Below are 19,174 nucleotides of genomic sequence, written 5' to 3'. Positions count from 1 at the left end.
CAGGGTCGCAGAAAGGGGCGGCCCACCGGCTGGGGTTGATTTCGGGTACACAGATATTTATGATTGTGTATATAGGTGTTACGCCATGCTTGGGAGCCACATGAAGTGGAGGCAATTTTGTCCATTGCATCACATACGTCGAATTCCAGCTCCCAGGTGTCCGCTTTGGTGAGTGTTGTATGGTTTTGGTACTTCAGGTTGGCAGCCCCAGCATTTCCAGAAACAATGCCCAAACCTACCCAAACAGAGATGTTGTATCGGGTGGCAATTTTCGGGCTGTGGCAAGTGCTCTTGTTGCCTTTCTTGCAAACTTGGTATTCTGTTCCGTTCAGAAAGCATGTAGATTTGCTGGTCCTGCACCCGTCAGGCTTTATATTAGAATAAACCATGGTGTGGACGGTGGTTGTCCCTTGGTTGACTTGAGTAATGCAATGGCTACAATTCTGATTTTGATGTGCATTTCGGCGCTGTCGATGGGCATGTGTGGAATGAGTAGGGCTGTGGGGAAGGACATTGAGGAGAGTAGCCTTACTGGAATGAGTGGAGGTGGCAGTTTCTGTAACATCACAAAAGTACAGTCCAGCATCAGTTGGCCGTAATTGGTTTATGCGCAGGATGTAAGTTCCTTGTCGAGGGGCAGTCATGCGGATACGGCTGGAGGGTTGTAGGGGCTCGCCATGCTGGATCCACAAATGATAGTGTCGAGGGGAGCCAAAGTATTGACAGCGAATAACGGCAGTGGTGTTGGCGTGATAAACGGCTCGGATCGGGGTGGTCTGAATCAATGAAGCATTGCAGTGGCCCAGAAGTAAAATAAGGATAAAGATGACGAGGGCAAGTACAGCGAAAGCGGTCAGCTGGGTGCATTGCGGGAGGGTTATCGGTTTTCACATAGTTCTCGCGGTAGTTCGACAAAGGTCAAGCCACTGTGGCGGGGGTGGGTAGGGTGGCGGTGGCTCTATCGGGTTCTGGTGGGTTGCAATGATAGGGACGGACGTTTCTCCCGGGGATCCAATAGGTCCGATCATCGTGTTGCACTGCAGCGTAGCCACGTCCCCAGGCAAGAAGTTGTGCAGGTCCTCTCCAGGTAGGGTCAGGCAGCTGGCGAAAGTAAACAAGAAATCGGACCGGATCAGACGATGGGGTGGTGAAGTGACGTTCCGCTGCCGTAGTCGGTGGCGTTCCGGCGATGTTTAAAAAGTTCAAAGTATGAAGGCAGAGGTTTAGGAAATTTTGAATGGCTGGTAAATTTGGAGGATTAAGGTTGCCTTCTCCAGCCGTGTGGCGCTCTAGGGCATTTTTCAAGGTCTGATTAGCCCTTTCTATCACTGCCTGCCCCTGACTGTTATAGGGGATTCCAAATTTGTGCGTCACTCCCCATTTGTTAAGAAATGAGGCAAAAACTGTGCTTATGTATGCTGGCCCATTGTCAGTTTTTAATTCTTTAGGGCAGCCAAGGACGGCAAAGGTGCGCAGGCAGTGATTAATGACATGTTTTACTGTCTTTCCCCTTTGTGGGGTTGCCATGATAAATCCAGAATAGGTATCAATGGTCACATGCAGGTAGTTCCATGGTTTAAAGGAGTCGTACCTTGTGACGTCCATTTGCCAAATCTCACAGGCTCCTATTCCTCTCGGGTTGACACCAAGGGGGAGCCCATGAGCTTGTTTGCTACATGTAGGACATTGCTGGAGGATGGCAGCGGCTTCAGCAGCGGTGATTCCGAATTGTTTCATCAGGGCCTTTTTGTTCTGATGGAAATATGCATGGCTTTCCCAAGGGGTGGGGGTTTTAAGTAGTGGGAAGAGATTAGCAGCCGAGGCTGCGGCATCAGCCACCTCATTTCCCTGGGTAAGGGGCCCAGGGAAAGGTTGATGGCTACGTATGTGAGCAACAAAGAAGAAATGGGTGCGGTTAGTAATAAGCTGCTGTAGTGCCAGAAAAAGGGCCAGCAGTGCAGAATCAGTGGTCAGAGAAATATATGCTTCATGGATAGTCCTTACGATCTGTGTAACATAAAGACTGTCCAGGATTAAGTTGAAAGGCATGTCAGCAAATTGGTTAAAAGCAAGAATAGTGGCAGCAAGTTCAGATCTTTGTGCACTGGTCTGGGGCCCTGTTGTTCTGGTGATCCAAGAGCCATCCTGTAGCCAGACACAGGCACCGTGAGTTTTTCCCCCGTCAGCAAACACTGTTGGGGCAGAAGGAAGAGGTGAAGAAGAGCAAGGGGAAGAAAAGGATATAGGAAGTTGTGTGAGCAATTTAAAACGAAAATCATTTGGGGGATGGCATGATACAGTACCATACCAATCATTAGTGGCCCACTGGAGGGATTCTGAGGTGGTCATACATTGTTCCCAAGCATGGAGAGGCATTGGGACATGGAGGAAGGAAGGCTCCTGGCCCACCATGGCTTTGGAGCGCATACGTCCTTTAATAGTCAATTGTGCGATTTGCTCAATTTTTTGAACTATTGTGTTTCTAGGTGTGTGTGCCAAATGAATCCATTCTAGTATCAAAACTTTGTTGGGTACCTTCTGAATCAAGGCTCCAGTGGGTAATGAGGGGGTGTTAAGAATGACCAATTCTAACGGTACGTTGGTCACACACCGATCTACCCATATCCTGCTCATAGCTTGTTGCACCATTTGTAAAGCATCAAGCTGTTCCTTGTTCAATGTAATTTTGTCCGCAGGATGTTTCCCCCCGCCTAATGCTGTGAATAAGGGTGTCAGTTGACTGGTGGTCAGTCCCATATATGGACGGGCCCAATTGACTGAGCCCAGGTACTGTTGTAACTGTACCAATGTAGTTGTTTGTGGGAGAAATAAAGTAGGCAGGCTGGGGGTAGATCTAGCAAGAGACAGTTTGTGACCAAGGTAAGAGAAGGGTGGGAATAGCTGTACCTTCTCAGGAGCAACCATCAAACCCCCTTTCTGCAGAATAGCTAAGAGTGATGGGAATTCCTTAGACACTGTACCCATTGGGCCAGGAGCGGCAATCAAAATGTCATCCATGTAGTGGTATACCAAAAATTGAGGGTGTTTTTGCCTGAATGGCAACAGGATCTGATGCACATAATATTGACACATAGTGGGACTGTTAAGCATGCCTTGAGGCAGTACTGTCCATTGATATCTAGCGTTTGGTGCTGAATTGTTGTGTTCAAGTATGGTGAATGCAAATAGTTGCCGGTCCTTTGGGTGCAGTGGAATAGAGAAAAAGCAATCCTTGAGATCAATCACCATTAAGTCAAAGTCTTTGGGTATCAGGTTCGGATTAGGCAGGCCACATTGCAAAGGCCCCATGGGCTGTATAATCTTGTTGATATTACGCAAATCCTGTAGGAGGCGCCATTTGCCTGATTTCTTTTTTAATACAAAAATGGGTGTGTTATATGGGCTGACAGAAGGTTCCAAATGCCCTTTTTCTAGCTGTTCGTGTACCAGTTGCTTTAAGGCATCAGCTTTGGTTTGGGGCATAGGCCATTGATCAACCCAAACAGGTGAAGGGGAGGTAAGAATTAGACGCAGAGGTGTGGGCAAAGTCATTCTATGGTGAGTTTTGTAGTCAACCGAGACATGAGGTCTCGTCCCCATAGGTTGACATGGAGAGGAAGGACAACAGGTTTAATATAGACCATAGAGGAGGTGTGAGGGGAGGAAGCAGCAAGCCATTGGCGGCTGACGTGGGCAGACTGAGAACCACCGACCCCCCTGACTGAGGGGGAGGATTCGGTTTCCCAATCCGCCGGCCACTCGTCGGAGCGAATGACAGTAACGTCGGCGCCAGTATCCAGCAGTCCTGTAAAAGGTCGACCATTTAAAAGAAACGTTGCCAGAGGTTTTGCCGCTTGTACGGGCTGTTCAATAGCAAGGAGATCAGATGGAAGATCAGACGGAAAAGATTGCATAGCCGGGGTAATAGGAATAGCTTGAGCAGCCAGCTGGCCAGCGGAGATGAAAACAGGAGAGTTAGTAGTGAAGATCAGTCCAACAGAAGAGAGATCAGCAGAGTCGGTTAGAAAAGGGGATGCCAAAATGCCTTGAGTAACTAAATCTCGTTCGGGAAAAACCAAAAGAGGCAGTTGTGGCAGGGGGGAATCAGGGTGCAAAGGCAGAAAGTAATTATTCCCAGGCAAACTGGCATGAATGGTCTCTGAGGCTCGAAGAGAAAATCGAGTTGGAGGAGGCTCAGCCTTGGGTGTGGGGCTAGCTGGCGGCCCCGAATTTAGTTTCCCTGGTCCGAATTTTGAATAGGGTTGGAGCGACATTGGTTTGCCCAGTGATAGCCTTTCTTGCAACGAGGACAGATGGTTCTGGGCTTAGTCCCCTCGTCACGCCTTTGCCCCGCCCCTCTAGGGGATGGGCTTTGCGGCTGATGCAGCATTCGGCACTGATTGCGGAAGTGGCCCGGCTTCCTGCAGTTGTAACAATTCCCGTTTTTTCCATTCGTTTGTAATGCAACAGCAAGGGTCTCCATTTCGAATGCCCGTGTTCCCACAACACGACAGGCTTTGATGAAATCAGCCAGCGTCGCATTGGGGTTGGCAGCAACGGGTTGAAGGACCCTCTGGCAATCGCAGTTTGCATTTTCTAAAGCCAATTTCAATACCAATTCAGTTCGAGCCTCTATATTGTCAATTTGCCTGATCAAAGCCTTTTGCAGCCTGTCAATGAACTCCGGATAAGGCTCGTTTGGTCCCTGCATGATTTTTGCAAAGGATTTTGTAGGGCCGTCCGTGGGATCATCCACCTTATCCAAGGCAGCCACAGCGGCATTGCCAACCAAATCCAAGGACTCGCGGGGCGCAGTGGCTTGCAACGGGCCAGTATCAAATCCAGGACCCGCCAACAGGTGCCCTGCAGTAACATTTTGAGGCAAGCCCCTTGCTATGGCTCTGTTGGCTTCTTTTAGGTACTCTGAGTTCCAAATTGCATATTGGGAGGGCTTCAGAATCATTCCCATCAACAATCTCCAGTCTGCCAAAACCATCGGATTCCCTGCTAGCAAGGTTTTGACTAATCCCTTTGTATAGGGAGACTGGATGCCATAGAGGGAGGCAGAGCTTTTCAACTCTTTGATTGTTCTGAAAGGAATGGGGGTGTAAACCGGCACTGGCGGTCCTTGTGGATTATTCTGATTAGGTTGGTATTCCACCGGGAGACAATGTTGAGCCAATTCCATGTCTCCTTCTTGTTTTGCCATTTCCAGGGCTTCATTCAATGCACTGCGCCATGGATTGGGAGGTTTTTCAAAAGAAGGTTCCGTGGGAGCGGTTGGCGCTGGATTTTTCATCTCGCTTCCCCCTGCCGTCCCTACATAGGGCGGCGGTGGCAAATGGGGCGGGGGGGGAACCGAGGATTTAACGTTCCCTAAGGCCGATGCCATTCCTTCTTCGTGAATTTGGAGGCACTTAACAATTAAGCGCCATGTTGTCAGAACTTCTGGGGGGGCTCGGGGTTCCTCATGGAAATAAATGCCCAATTTTATCCATAAGGAGACTTTTAAGGACCCCTTTTCCGGGTAAGCCGGACAGTGTTGTTGAAGATATTTTAGTACACTAATTAGATGTTTTTTCGGGGGAATGGGAAGCGGCTTGCCCGCCGCCTGACTGATTGCACTAGATAATTTGCAGATATCTCGAAGTTCATTGAGATGAATTGCCTGGTCCTTCGAGAAGCCCGATCCCATACTCACGATGTGGGAGGGTGCTCCGTTCACCGACGGCCGTCCCTGGGTGCGAGGCTATTCCCAGCCGGGGGTGAGATGGGTGGGCAACACAGATATCAATCACGTCGGGGTCACCAGATGTGAGTTTTCCGCGGGCTGCCCATGAGGTCAATATTGAGAAAAGACACGGACACGAGTTTTCTCGGGATGAGACGAACCCAGATCTGACTCCGGGAGCCTCTTTTATTGTACACAAACAAAGGCAGGAGGGGTTTGTTAGCTTAAGCCAATAATAAATCACAGCATGTCTCATGTAATGCATACGTAAGTGCAAGTAATACAGAGAAGCAATGCCCAAATTTGAGAAGATCTACAATCCTAGCTGCTAGTAATTTGTTACAGTTACCTATGAGTTGTTGCAACCTTTATCTAGTTTCTCGCATACGCGGTACAGCATGATTCTCTCATGCCTGCGCGTAGCTTCTGAGCATGTCACAACAATCCTAGTGGCATTTTATACACTATCTGCATAAATATAATCTCTACACACATTGTACACACATTAAGTACATTGTAGAATCACACCCAAATTTAAACATTTTATAATTCCACATGCACTTGCAGCCTTACCATTGCTCAACAATCTCAAAACATTTACAATGTTCTTCTCATCCATTTTTGTTACGTTAACACTTGATGTATTTGGATTTGTTTCAATTCCATTCTTCAACATATCTTTCCTGTATACTGTACATTTCTCACATGCTGTACTTCTTTCAAATACTTCTCACTTTTATTCTTAATTCTGTTCAATTTTCTAGAAATGTCTTCTTCATCCACTTCCAAATCTATTTATTTCCATCAGAACTGCTTTGCATTTTCTCAGCCTCTTTTAATTTTAATTATTCATTCCTATGTTTCTGTTTCTATACGTTAGATAATATATTTCTCTCATCCTAAACTTTCTCTTACATACATTTTTCTCATCCAAGTCTCTTTTACTTCGTCATCTCAAATATTAAAAGTATCACTTTTTATATTTCCCTTTATTGGGACTCTTCCGTGTCACTCTCTAATTCTTTCCATATCACTTCCCATTATGTCCACTTCCCATTCCTTCTGTTGGGTGATTAATCTATGTACTAACGCCTTTCATGGAGGACTATTTTCCTTTATGCAATCATTTTCCTATACCCGTGATGGCGAACCTGTGGCACGCAGAGCCATCTCTGTGGGCACGCGCGTTGTCGCCAATTGCTCTTCCAGGTTTCGTCGTGCACATGCGCGCCTGACAGCTGCTCTCTTTCTGGTTCCGTTGCACGCATGCTTACATGAAACTAACCCACAAAATTGCTGTATTGGTAATTGCCATACCACAGCTTAGCACAGTGATGGCTAACCTTTTCAGCACTGACCGCCAGAAACTGGAAGAGAGCAGCTGGCTGATGTGCATGTGTGCAGCGGCCAGCTCCTCTTCCGGGTTCCGGTGCTCGGTACCAAAAAGATTAGCCATCACTGTCCTATACTCTACTTTCTCTTCCATGTGCATTTCCCCCAAGATCTATTCTTTATGCTACCAAAAATGATCTCTCCCATGTCCAGAATCTTTCATCCAGACAGCCTTCCCTAATTTGTTCATTCATATTTAACTAAATCATTCAAGCTTTTAGATTTATATTCATTCCTTTGCTTTGTACGTTATGAATAAATTTGTGTTTAAACTAGGTATTGTCATTCAGCATGTCACACAATTATCTCCTGAACTTTTTTCTAAGTTCTTCCTTGATCATCATTCACTGGAGTATAACATGCAATTATCACCACTTACAAATTCCATCCACAAAATGTAGATAATATATTCATATTTTGTGATGTACATTTTTAGTCTTTCCATTCATAATTAAACCAACATTTCCCTCTCCATAGATGTATTCATAAATTCTACTTCACAATCTCAGGAAACCTTTACTCTGACTTATCTTTTTTAGTTTTTCTTTTAGTTTTATTGCTTTGATTTGTGCTTTTTTATGATTTATCATGTTTCCCCGAAAATAAGACCCTGTCTTATATTTTTTTGAACCCCGAAATAAGGGCTTGTAAAATCCCCCATTTTTTCTGCTGATCCCAAATAAAGAATGATCAGCAGAAAAAAAAAGGGGGGCGGGGGTTTCCTGCAGCCTGTCCTTTCTTTCGGATTGCAGCACAGAGACACATCCCCAAAATGCTCCATTCAAAGCTTTCAGCCTTGCAATCCTGCCAGGGGTGTCTGTGCTGCGATCCCAAGTAGAGAAAGATCAGCAGGAAAAGGGGAAGGAGGCCGGCAGCTGGGGAGGTGCTCTGGAGATCTGGGTCGAGTTGCACAGCTCTCACTGGCTCAGCTGATCAGCGGGCAGCAATTATGGGGCTGAACCTTCAGGAGGTGACAGGGGAGGGGAAGGGAAGGGCTGCCTCCTGTGCTGGCCATGCCCACCCCTTCACTAGAGCTTATTTTCAGGAGAGGGCGTATATTTATGCCCATCCCAAAAATCAAGCTTGCCTTATTCTTGGGACATGTTGTATTTTGGGGAAAACACAGTACTTCTATTATTTTCCAAATCTCAATATTCCACACCTCAAGCTTATCCCCAAATGGATCTACATATATTGATCTTGACTATTTATCATAGCTTTGGTCAACTGAGGTTTTCACATAAAGCATTTTAGCTATACAGACAGCACTAAGTTACCAACTAACTTATTTCCTGCTAAGTATATACAGGCAGTCCACAACTTATTACCACAATTGAACCCAAAATTTCTGTTGCTAAGCAAGACAGTTTTTAAGTGAATTTTGCCTCATTTTGCAACCTTTCTCACCACAGTTGTAGAGTGACTCACTGCAGTTTGTTAAATTTGTAACACAGTTATTAAGTGAACCCTGCTTCCCCACTGACTTCGCAAAAGGTGATCACACTGCAACCATCATAAACACATGCAAGTTGCCAAGCATTTGAATTTTGATAACGTAACCATAGGGATGCTGCAATGGTTGAAAATGTGAAAAATTGTCATAATTCAGTGCCAGTGTAACTTCAAATGATCACTAAACAAATGGTTGTAAGTCAAGGACTACCAGTACTGGTTGATATGCCATAAGCATAATCAAATTCCAAGTCCAACTTTACTCCCAACAGACTCACTTTAATCTATGGAAAACTTACAATAGTTACTACTTAAACTTACAAGCAACCTTAACTTTTATAGTCACGGAGTGTGGAAGAATGGGCTACTAAGAAACTTGTAGGCACCTGTACTGAGCCTTCTCCCCAATGTCAGCTGGGCAAAATTGGTTATGAAAGCCACAACCTTGAAACAGGTGGGGGAGGAGACAGGAGGAGCTGTGTGTGTGTTTTGGAAGCTCAACAACCACAAAAAAAGAAAAAGCAGCCAAATAAAAGAAGAATGTTTCATAGAGACTGAAGGAAGAAAAAGAGGCACAGCACTAAAAAGATGCCAGTACTTTACCTGCTGGGCATTTATAAAGAATAAAATAGAAATATAATGAGAGCGAGCGAGACAGAGAGGATTTAAAGAAAGACCAGGATCTATAAGAGTTAAAATATTGTTATATCCTAATAATAGTAGTATAGCAGCAGTAGTACTATACGTCTAGTAGAAGTAATACGTACAGCATAGAAGGACGAACACTAGTATAGTAAAATAGTAGAGAACATTGTATAAATGTAACTAGTAATAGAAATATAGTATAACACAACATACATAGAAAGAGTCACATATATATATTTGTATGTTTTGTATCTTGGATATTTTTTCAAAATAAATCATCTCCCTAATCTTTATAGGGCGATATAAAGATCCCATTGTCTAGGGTCCTATACTTTTTATTGATGTTTTGAGTTGGAGTCAATCAAATTGGGTACAGTTTAAAAAGAACCTGTGACACAGGGAAATTTATGTGACAGCAGGGTTTGACTTTCTTTGCTAACCATATCCTAAAGACAAAGGAGGTTCACTTCACAAAGCCCAATGAAGAGAGCTGGCAGCAGCCAATTAATGGCTTGGATTAAGACCAAGAGCCGTCCTCGTGGATGCTGAAAATAATTTATTTTGTCACAGATAATCTAGGAAACCCACACAGTATACTTTGTGAAACAGAATGAAACATTAAATTTTCATTCAAGAAATGTGATAATATGCAGATCTCTTTAAAGAATTGACTTGAAAGCCAGTAATAACTTTTCTGCCTTTTGAAAGGAGCATGATTTCAAAAAGGCCATTTCTTTGCATCATTTAGTATTCTTACAAAGCCTTCATTATAATAATGGGATGTGGCATCTTCTTCTTAATGTTTGACAATGGCAGACAAGTAAAACATGCTTTAACTGCTATTTCAGGAGCTTTTGTATCTGAGATGAAATATGCATCTCTGGTAAGCCGTCTGATCCTACCCATGTATACCTGGAAAATAAATCCTACTTTCTGCGAATGTATGAATGTACTTGGGATCAGTCCTCTGTGAAATGAAATAAAATACTTTTATCTTCGGTTCAAACTAGAAATAATAATCTTATGTATTTTGTGATTTTCTAAAAATTAAGGTTGCAGAAACACATGGACTGGACTGAGAAAAGAACTGCAATAACTTCAGTTCTGACTTGACTCTCTGTGCTTGTGTTTTGCTCCAGAGGAGAATTCATCCTCAGCACAGCAGATAATCTCCATGCCCATTGGAGAAGCCAAAGATAATTTAATTTTGTTTTAATGTATTTTAATATTTGTATTGTGTGTTTTTAATTTTGGCTGTTCACCGCCCCGAGTCCTTCGGGAGAGGGGGCGGTATAAAAAATAAATAAATAAATAAATAAATATGACATAATTGTAAACTCTTCCCTTCCCTCCACTAACTTCCCCAAAAGTACTATAAAAAGAACCACACGAGATTTAGCATAGCCTTAGTGGGTCACCTGCCATTTTGGCAGCAAGTCAATTTCTTTTGGTTTTTAATTTATATCAAACAATATGAAGTCATTAATAGCTTAACGACTTAGGGAAAATTACATTTGATGCAGGAGATTTGTGATGGAATTGCTAATTTTATAGAGAAAGCTGTGAAGGGTAGATTAATTATTTTTTTTTTCTAGTGATCCTTTTATGAACTGATCTTCAGTTACTGTTGAATACCACCTCTATTCCCTCCCATCTGCCTCTAAATTTCTGACAAAAATCTAGGTTAACTTGAATCAGGTAAAATCATTTTTATAGTACACCCAATAGTACCTGAGTTGCTTCCAATGACATGATGATTTATATTAAGTAAGACAAAATAAACAGAATACTGTTTAACATCATAAAAACTAAAACATAATCCAAACCATTAGTGAAGACAAACTTCAAATCAAGCTAAAGGCCTGGGAAAAGAGAAACAGAAGGCCAGAAAGCCCAAACAGTTGGAAGCAATTGTTTATTATTTATACAGATTAAGGATTTCTATACAACAGGTCTTCAGGCACTTTACAACCAAGAAAATAATAAAAAACAGTTTTACGTAAGTCTTTCAACCACACTACAAATCCTAATCAAAATTCAATAAAAATAAAATAGAATAAAAATCATATTATTATAATAAAAGGTCAGCCCATTGATCATTCAGATTCTACATGAAACAAAATACTTTTGGTGTCTCCCAGTAATGGGTCTCCATGGAAAGGCAGTTCCATAATAGGGCATTTAATGAAAATATTTTTCTTTGCCCTCTTAGGTTGAATGTTCAGGGAAAGAATATTCTGTTTGAAGGAAGATACTTAAAAGGCCATCCTATGGAGGGCTTTATACAATATAATGCATCCATTTCAGTTTATCAAAATAGCTGTCCACAATGCCTTCCTCATACGCTGGGCAATATCGTAAAGCAATCAGGACAAAATTTTAACTGAAGTGGCAACATGGATGCAATAATTGAGCAAGACCTGTTTGATTTCTAAGCCAGTTGTCTTCTAATGATCCTGTCAAATGGAGTTAAGCTTCAAGATGAATGAAATAGGAATTATAATTGTCAAATAATTATAATAGTGCTTATCCTTGTATGTTTATGCATGTCTTTGAGTCAATGTTGACTCCTAGTGTCTCCTTAGATATGTGCCTTAAGTTTTCTTGGCAAGATTTCAGAAGTGGTTTGCTTCCTGGGACCAAGAGAGAATGATTAGCTGTCACCCAGCTGGCTTTGTGCCTAAGGCAAGACTGGAACTCACAGTCTCCCATTTTCCAACCTGGTGCCTTATCCACTATACCAGTCTGGTTCTCACTACTTCTTATTATGCCTACAGCAAAGAAGTAATCAATTCAAACTGACAAATCAATACATTCTGACCCAGGAACTCCAAAGAAGATACTTGACACTTGGGTTATAGATGACTGAAATAATTGAACACTCCCAAAATGGTAATACACACTATGTTGCAATAATTTAATCTTCAGTCTCCAGTGACTTTGGGCAAGTGAGTGCACACTCAGAAGAAAAAATCATGCTAAAAGATATTACACAGAAAAATGCCAAGATCAATTCTCTATTATCCCAGAGTATATTGCAGAAAAGCAGCTTCTTGTTGCAGATTAATAGAAGTGATAGGAAAAGCCAGAGAGATGACCATCTGTAAGGAATACTTTACATTCTGCATTAACCTGACGATTTCTTGTTCTAAGTAAATGCAGGGGTGAAATCCTACCGGGTCAGACCGGTTCGGGCGAACCAGTAGTGATGATTGGTATCAGTTCGCTGAACCGGTAGCAATTATTACTGGTGGCCCCACCCCCGCCTGCCTGGTCACCCAAGGTAGCAAGCGTACGCTGCGCTGTGGGAAAAATGAGAGGCCCTGTCGTCCTGCAGAGCCTGCCACTGCTGGAGTGGAGAGGGGGGGCGAGGAGAACGGCGAGACTCAGGGAGTAGGTCAGGCGGAACTGGCTGACTCAGGGCTGCTCAGAAGCCACCCCTGCCACTGCCAGAAGTTTGGGTGCCTCGGCTTCAGATCGCTCCCTCCCTCCCTCTCTCTCTCTCACACACAAAAACAGAGGTTGGAGAGCTCTCTTGCTCTCTCTCTCTCTCCAAGCACCCTATGCACAGCCCATTTGAGGAAAGGGCACACACGGATGGGCATGCTTGGCTGCAGGAGGAGGCCCAGGTGTAAGACGGCCTTTTCTGCAGCATCCCCCTCCCCTCTTTCAATCAGCCTGCAAGGGGTGGTTCTGCCTTTGCATAAATGGGGCGGGCAGTTTGTGCGGAGGATTGGCAGGGGGGATGTGTGGTCCTCCGCAATGGAGAGCAGGGCAAGAGAAGACTCTTCGCTTGGGCAGTCAAGCCAGAGGGGAACTCAAAGCATTGGGGGCTTTAGAAGGGCAGAATGTGCTTCAGAATGTGCAGCTCCTAGCTCTAACAGTGAGTGACGTGAGTGACGTCAAGTTGGCTACGCCCACCCGGTCACATGACCACCAAGCCACGCCTACTAAGCCACACCCACAGAACCAGTAGGGAAAATTTTTGGATTTCACCATTGAGTAAATGTATGATTCTACCATTTTGAATAAACAAAATATATGCTTGTCTTAAAGGCATGACAGTAAATATAATTGAGCAATTATGAATATAAATGAAGAAAAGTAAAAGAGGAGATGCCTATTTTACTTGTTACACATAAAAATATTCATGATAAAAATACATATATATATAGTTCTTTTCTTTTACTACTATTAACACTATGTTGGAAGATGTAATTTTCCCACCTCCTATATTTAATATTTATCCCTAATAATTTCAACTGGAATATAATTTTTAGGATTTCAATGGTTTTAATATTTTATGTTCCAAGGAAATGAAAATAGGGAAAACCTTAATTGATATTAAATATTCAGCTGACGATCTGAAGAAAAAGTATTTTTCTAAAAATCTGCAGAAGGAAATAATGAAAAAGTATGCTACTGTCTGATTATTCTCAAACTGCTATTTTGGATGAGTGTCTGCTGAATGATCTTTTAAAGAGTACAATTATGTATATCAAATTATCTAATTTGTGAATATCTGAAGGTATTAATCTGGAGAGCAGACAGGATAATTTTACCATGGTAAATCCAGTCCACTCTGCCTCCTTGCTAGACTATTTTACTAAGGAAAGATAATGACCAGACATACATGGTGAACTAACATCTACAGAACATGAAACTACATCCCAGGCTGACTTTCCATGTGATTCAGATTCATACTTAATTTATATACATCATAGGAGTTTCTTGGTAGATCAGGGTACCAGATATAACGGCAGTGCAACATGAACCTGAGAAACTAGGGTGTGCAAGTAGTATTTTCTAACTCATGGGAGTATGATTGACACCACTCTGCATTATTAAAGCAGCCACACCTTTTGCAGGATTTATGTGCTGCTTTGGCAGCTGCTTCTAGATGTTTCTACATGTCTATGCATGCACAGCTAGTTTATTCCATTCCATTACCCAAAGAGAAAGATAGTAAGATGCAAAATTATAACAGCTCTGAAAAGATCAGTCTAATTAATTAGAAACACATTAAATAGTTTCAAAAGAGAATGTAAATAAGTCATAGAGGGAAACCTCTACAAAAATTACATCTATTATCTCTAGTGCAATGAAGCATTGCATACTGAAATGGATCTTCCAACATGAAGCACTTCTTTCAAATACTTTGCACAGCCCTGAGACCAATCCCACATGTACTGAAACTTGTTTTGATTTCAAGCAATTGGAATTGATTCAAGACTATTCATTCATTCATTCATTCATTCATTCATTCATTCATTCATTCCCCGCCTTTATTATTTTTTATAAATAATTCAAGGTAGTTGGATTAGGAATATAACACATCTTCCTCCTCCTATTTTCCCCACAACAACAGCCCTGTGGAGGTGGATTGGACTGATAGAGAATAACTGGCCCAAAGTCACCCAGCCACTTTTGCATGCCTAAGGCAGGACTAGAACTCACAGTCTCCTTGCTTCTAACCTGGTTCCTGAAGCAATGGACCAAACTGGTTCTTTGAAGTCTCAAGTGTCTAAATTTTCTAAAAGAAAATTTGTTCTTTCTGCTTGGCCTGTCAGTAGTATGGGCCACTCATTATCTCCTAAGTGTAGGAATGGATGATATCATCCTCCTTCCACTCCCAGCTCACTGAAAAAGCACCCCATACCCATGTTTTCATTTTAGCATTGATTCAAAACTGTTTTCTGATCTGAGCCCATCAAAGCAGACGGACTTTAGCAATTCATTTCATCCTAGTATCAGTCCCAACTCCAACTGGCTACAGGGCCTGCCACACCCCTTTCCCTCCAGTGGCTAGTCACTGTCATGGGCAGCCATTTTGATCTGATAACAGAAGAACAGAATTGGAAGGGACTTTGGAGGTCTTCTAGTCCAACCCCCTACTCAAGCAGGAGACCCTATACCATTTGAGACAAGTGGTTGTCCAGTATCTTCTTAAACACCTCCAGTGATGGAGCACACACAACTTCTGGAAGTAAGCTGTTCCACTGGTTAATTATTTTCACTGTTAGGACATTTCTCCTAAGAGTTCTAGGTTGGTTCCCTCCTTGATTAGTTTCCATCCATTGCTTCTTGAACTGCCTTCAGGTACTTTGGAGAATAGGTTGACACTCCTTTTCTTTGTGGCAGCCCCTCAAATATTGGAACACTGCTATCACCTCTAGTTTTTCTTTTCACTAAATTAGAAATACACAATTCCTGAAACTGTTCTTCATATGTTTTAGCCTGATATGTTTATATGTTATATTTTTATACAAAGTAGCTTTCATATATTTCTATCTACTGGTTTCTTACATTCTCTCTGATTGGCAATTATTATTTTTCATTACGTTGAGATTGATCTAATATTGATCCATTAAATCAATGAATTATTCTTAACTGTAGAAGTTCATGCTTCTTTCAACTTTTAGGTCTCCCAGTGGACACAAATTTCCATGCTTCCACTGCATTCCCACCTATTTCCAACCCCCAGTAAACAAAATGTTATTTCCCTTTCCCTTTTCCAGAAAACCTCTTTAAGATGCAGTGTAGTAGCATTGCTACTTGCTTCTATGATACTGAATTACTTGTTCATCCTTGCTATAAAGTTTCCATGGAACTGCAGAGCAATATAGGAACAAAATAACAATCTGTTTCCTATTGCTTTGATTACTGCAGCAGTAGAATAACAATGGAATCATAAGAGGAAAAAAAAAATCTGGATTAATCTCAGAGGAGATAACCGAGTCCTGGTAGTGAGGGTGAAGGTATCGAAGAAAAGGCATTATCTCTCTCATCGGGACAGAATCCAGCTAGCAAGACTTTGCTTTGCTGCACAGGTAGGAAAAACAAAAAGCTTGAAAATGACAAATACCTTGCAATGGTTGTAGACCAGACTGAGCACCAGCCCATTGCTAACCCAACTGATATCTCTAAAATTGATTTAAGAAAATTCAGGAACATCATGGGAAATGAGATTGCAGGGCAGAATTGCCCTAAATATCCTAAAAGTACAAAGGTTTATAAGCGGCGCAGTACTGTTTTTAGTGAAAAGAGGTTGTGCCTTTAAGGGAAAAAAAAAATCTAGCCAAATGCAGTTCAAAAATTAATATTTCTTTGCAGTAACTCAAGGTAAACAACCTTTTAATCACCAACCATGCACTTCAAGTATATTGGCACCCAGGACACAATAGTGGAATGGTTAGAAAGATTTTAATCCTTTTCTGGATTTGAAAGATTGATCAGCAGTTTTTTGCTTCACAAATTAGACCATGATTATTTCAAGAATTGCCACCTTTTTTTGTTCCATGCTAGAAATAGTACAAAATCATTACTGGTTTCTTAAAACTGCGGTCAAGGCTTTGGTGCTATAAGAAAGTTGTCCAGAGGCTGCATGCAATAGGGGAATAAGTCAGCATCATAAGACCTTTTAATATTTTTAATTAGGTACACAGAGCACATTTTTAATAACTGATCTTTATCAGCTCATACTGCAGCCAACAGGAACAATTTGATTTGGCCAGGAAAAAACCCCAACTTGCTGAATTGTCATAATGAAGCATTGTGAAATAGGAGCATCCAAAAAGTGTCAAAATAGTGTGATCAAACAATTGCCTGTTTTTATGTGACGCACACCATTGCGGCTTCCATCTTAATGTTTTTCACCACACTCTTTGAGCACTCTTGGTGAAGTAGCAGATAATGTCCTTACCTGAATAGGACCAATCAACAGCTTCTGCAAATTTTCGCTGTGGTCGAAAATAGCCAAGAATCAGTTCTAAAAACAAACAAGCAACATAAAAAGTTAACATTAAACAGCTGAGATGGGTTTTAAAAAATATTATTAACTTCAGTGCATTTGCTGTCAATTTTAGTGACTTGGTGTAATTGCCTGTGCAGGAGGCAGCATCTGGTTGACTTTAGGCCTGGAAACTAAAACATAATGCCTGGAAGATTTCAAGGAGACATCGCTGTGGGCTGCACTGGGAAGTAGAGAAAACTTGAGAGAAGAAAACCATGGCAAAGTCATGTCTGTGTTGTGGCCATGAAAAGTACATAGACATGACCCTAAATTCTCCAAGAGTCAATAACACATTGAAATTTACTCTGACCTTTCTTAAAAATAACTAATGCATATTCTATCCAAATATTTACTTAATTTGTACTACTATATAACAAACTTTCACTCAGTTCTTGTTTCCATTGTTCTAGTCTCTACTTCTTAAATCAATGTAGCTTTCCAATGTATACTGGGAAAGAATTTATTCACCGGTATATATTCAGAAGGTTTACATGGCTGCCCATTCACTCTCAGTGATTCTGGGTAGTTTACAAACATTAAAAAATCCCACTATAAAAGAATAAAAACAATACCCACCCACCCCAGCAGCAACAAGCAATCAAATAAGCCACTTGATGAACTCCATCCCTCTCTGGATTCCACAGGCCTGTTGGCTGAACTAGGTCTTCAGGGCTCTACGAAAGAGTATCAAGTCTCTGTAGGGATGATATTCCAAAGGGAGGCAGCCAACACAGAGAAGGCTCTTCTTCTGGGTCCTGCCAATTGCACCTCCTTAGGAGACAGCATTCCCTACCTTCCTGCTCTAGTGGGTCAGGTGGATGTAACTAGGAAGAACCGTTCTTCAGATAACCTGGTTCCAACCCATGAAGGGCTTTAATTTTATTTTTCAAAAAATATTAGTATTAGGGTTGATTATTTGAGATTTCATAAACTATGCCCATGCTTGAATGCTCTCCCTAATCTTCTCTCATACATTCTCTAAAGAATAGCTTGGGGTGAAAATCCTGCTTTGCATTATAGCAAAATTCTTGGTCTTCTGGTTCACTGCCAGATAGCAAACCAAAATCAATCAATCAATCAATCAATCAATCAATCAATCAATCCCCAGCATGAGATTCTATTTTCATAGTTGGATAGTAACTGAATTAAGTTAGAGCAAGGGAAGAACTGTGGTGAAATAGGTTAGAACATGAATTTTCATTAGTCTTTCACTTGTTTGAATATTGTTCGACATTTCTTAGAAATGTTTAGCATGTTAATAAAGTTTTAAACATAATGTTATTAAACTTTAGAAGAATTACAATAGCCATTTATTAAAAATCTTCTTAATTGTATTGGTAAACATGAATAGTCATATAATTATATAATTACATCACCATTGTATGAAATATTATATACTTTTTTAAAAAAAAAGTTTAGCCTATTACATAAAAATTATAAGAAATATAAGACTATAAGAAGTATATAGTAAGAGAAAAAATAAATGTATATGCAAGCAGAAAAACAAATGAAAGAAAACACATTCCAAATAAATGAAAAACAGTCTTAAATGCATTATAAGCTCACCACCAGCTCCAACCCTACACTTAAATTGTATTTAATTCTAAACATTGAGAAAAGACCATTAAGAGAAAGGGAGAAAATATAAAATATATATCTGACATTTGAAATGATATAAGTTTCTTTGGTGTCATCATGATTCAAATTTTGAACAGTGATCTAATTCAGGGCATTTAGATTCATATTGTCTTTCATTCAGCACAAAGCTAGACCAAAATCTGGGATTGATAACATTTTTAAAGCTAGTCTTGACCATCTAGGACACAAATATTCTTTCATGAATACATAATCACTTTTTTTTGCAACAGTGAAAGTTTTCATATATTGAATATTCAAGATTCCTTGTGTGATGAAAAATCACATTCAAATTTTCTACCCCATAATGCCCTGACATGTCTAACTACTTTAAATGCTGGAAAACCAAATCCCTATTGTTAGAACCAAAATCTTTCCATTCATCTATAAAGGTGGTGACGTAAAACTCTCAAGCTGTGTCCAAAATGGTAGAAGTGAATATTATGTTGTTGTTGTTTTTTACTTTAATTTATATGCCGCTCTTCTCTGGAGACTCAGGGCAGCTTACAATGCGTTAAGCAATAGCC

General features: G+C 41.2%; 1 protein-coding gene across 6 annotated transcripts in view; it reads right to left on the bottom strand.

The window, feature by feature from the left end:
* PTPRZ1 (protein tyrosine phosphatase receptor type Z1) overlaps positions 1-19,174 on the bottom strand; it is a 121,569-nt gene that overhangs the window by 72,830 nt on the left and 29,565 nt on the right. For all 6 annotated transcript variants that reach the window (XM_060687121.2, XM_060687122.2, XM_060687123.2 and 3 more), the window contains exon 2: positions 16,923-16,988. In XM_060687121.2, coding sequence (XP_060543104.2) covers positions 16,923-16,988 — 66 coding nt within the window. The remainder of the gene's footprint in view (positions 1-16,922; positions 16,989-19,174) is intronic.

Source organism: Pantherophis guttatus, chromosome 7 (genome assembly GCF_059756535.1).
Source record: "Pantherophis guttatus breed Tessera chromosome 7, ASM5975653v1, whole genome shotgun sequence".
Taxonomy (NCBI): Eukaryota; Metazoa; Chordata; class Lepidosauria; order Squamata; family Colubridae; genus Pantherophis; species Pantherophis guttatus.
Note: the sequence above shows the minus strand (reverse complement) of the source record. Positions and strands in the feature narration are given on the sequence as shown.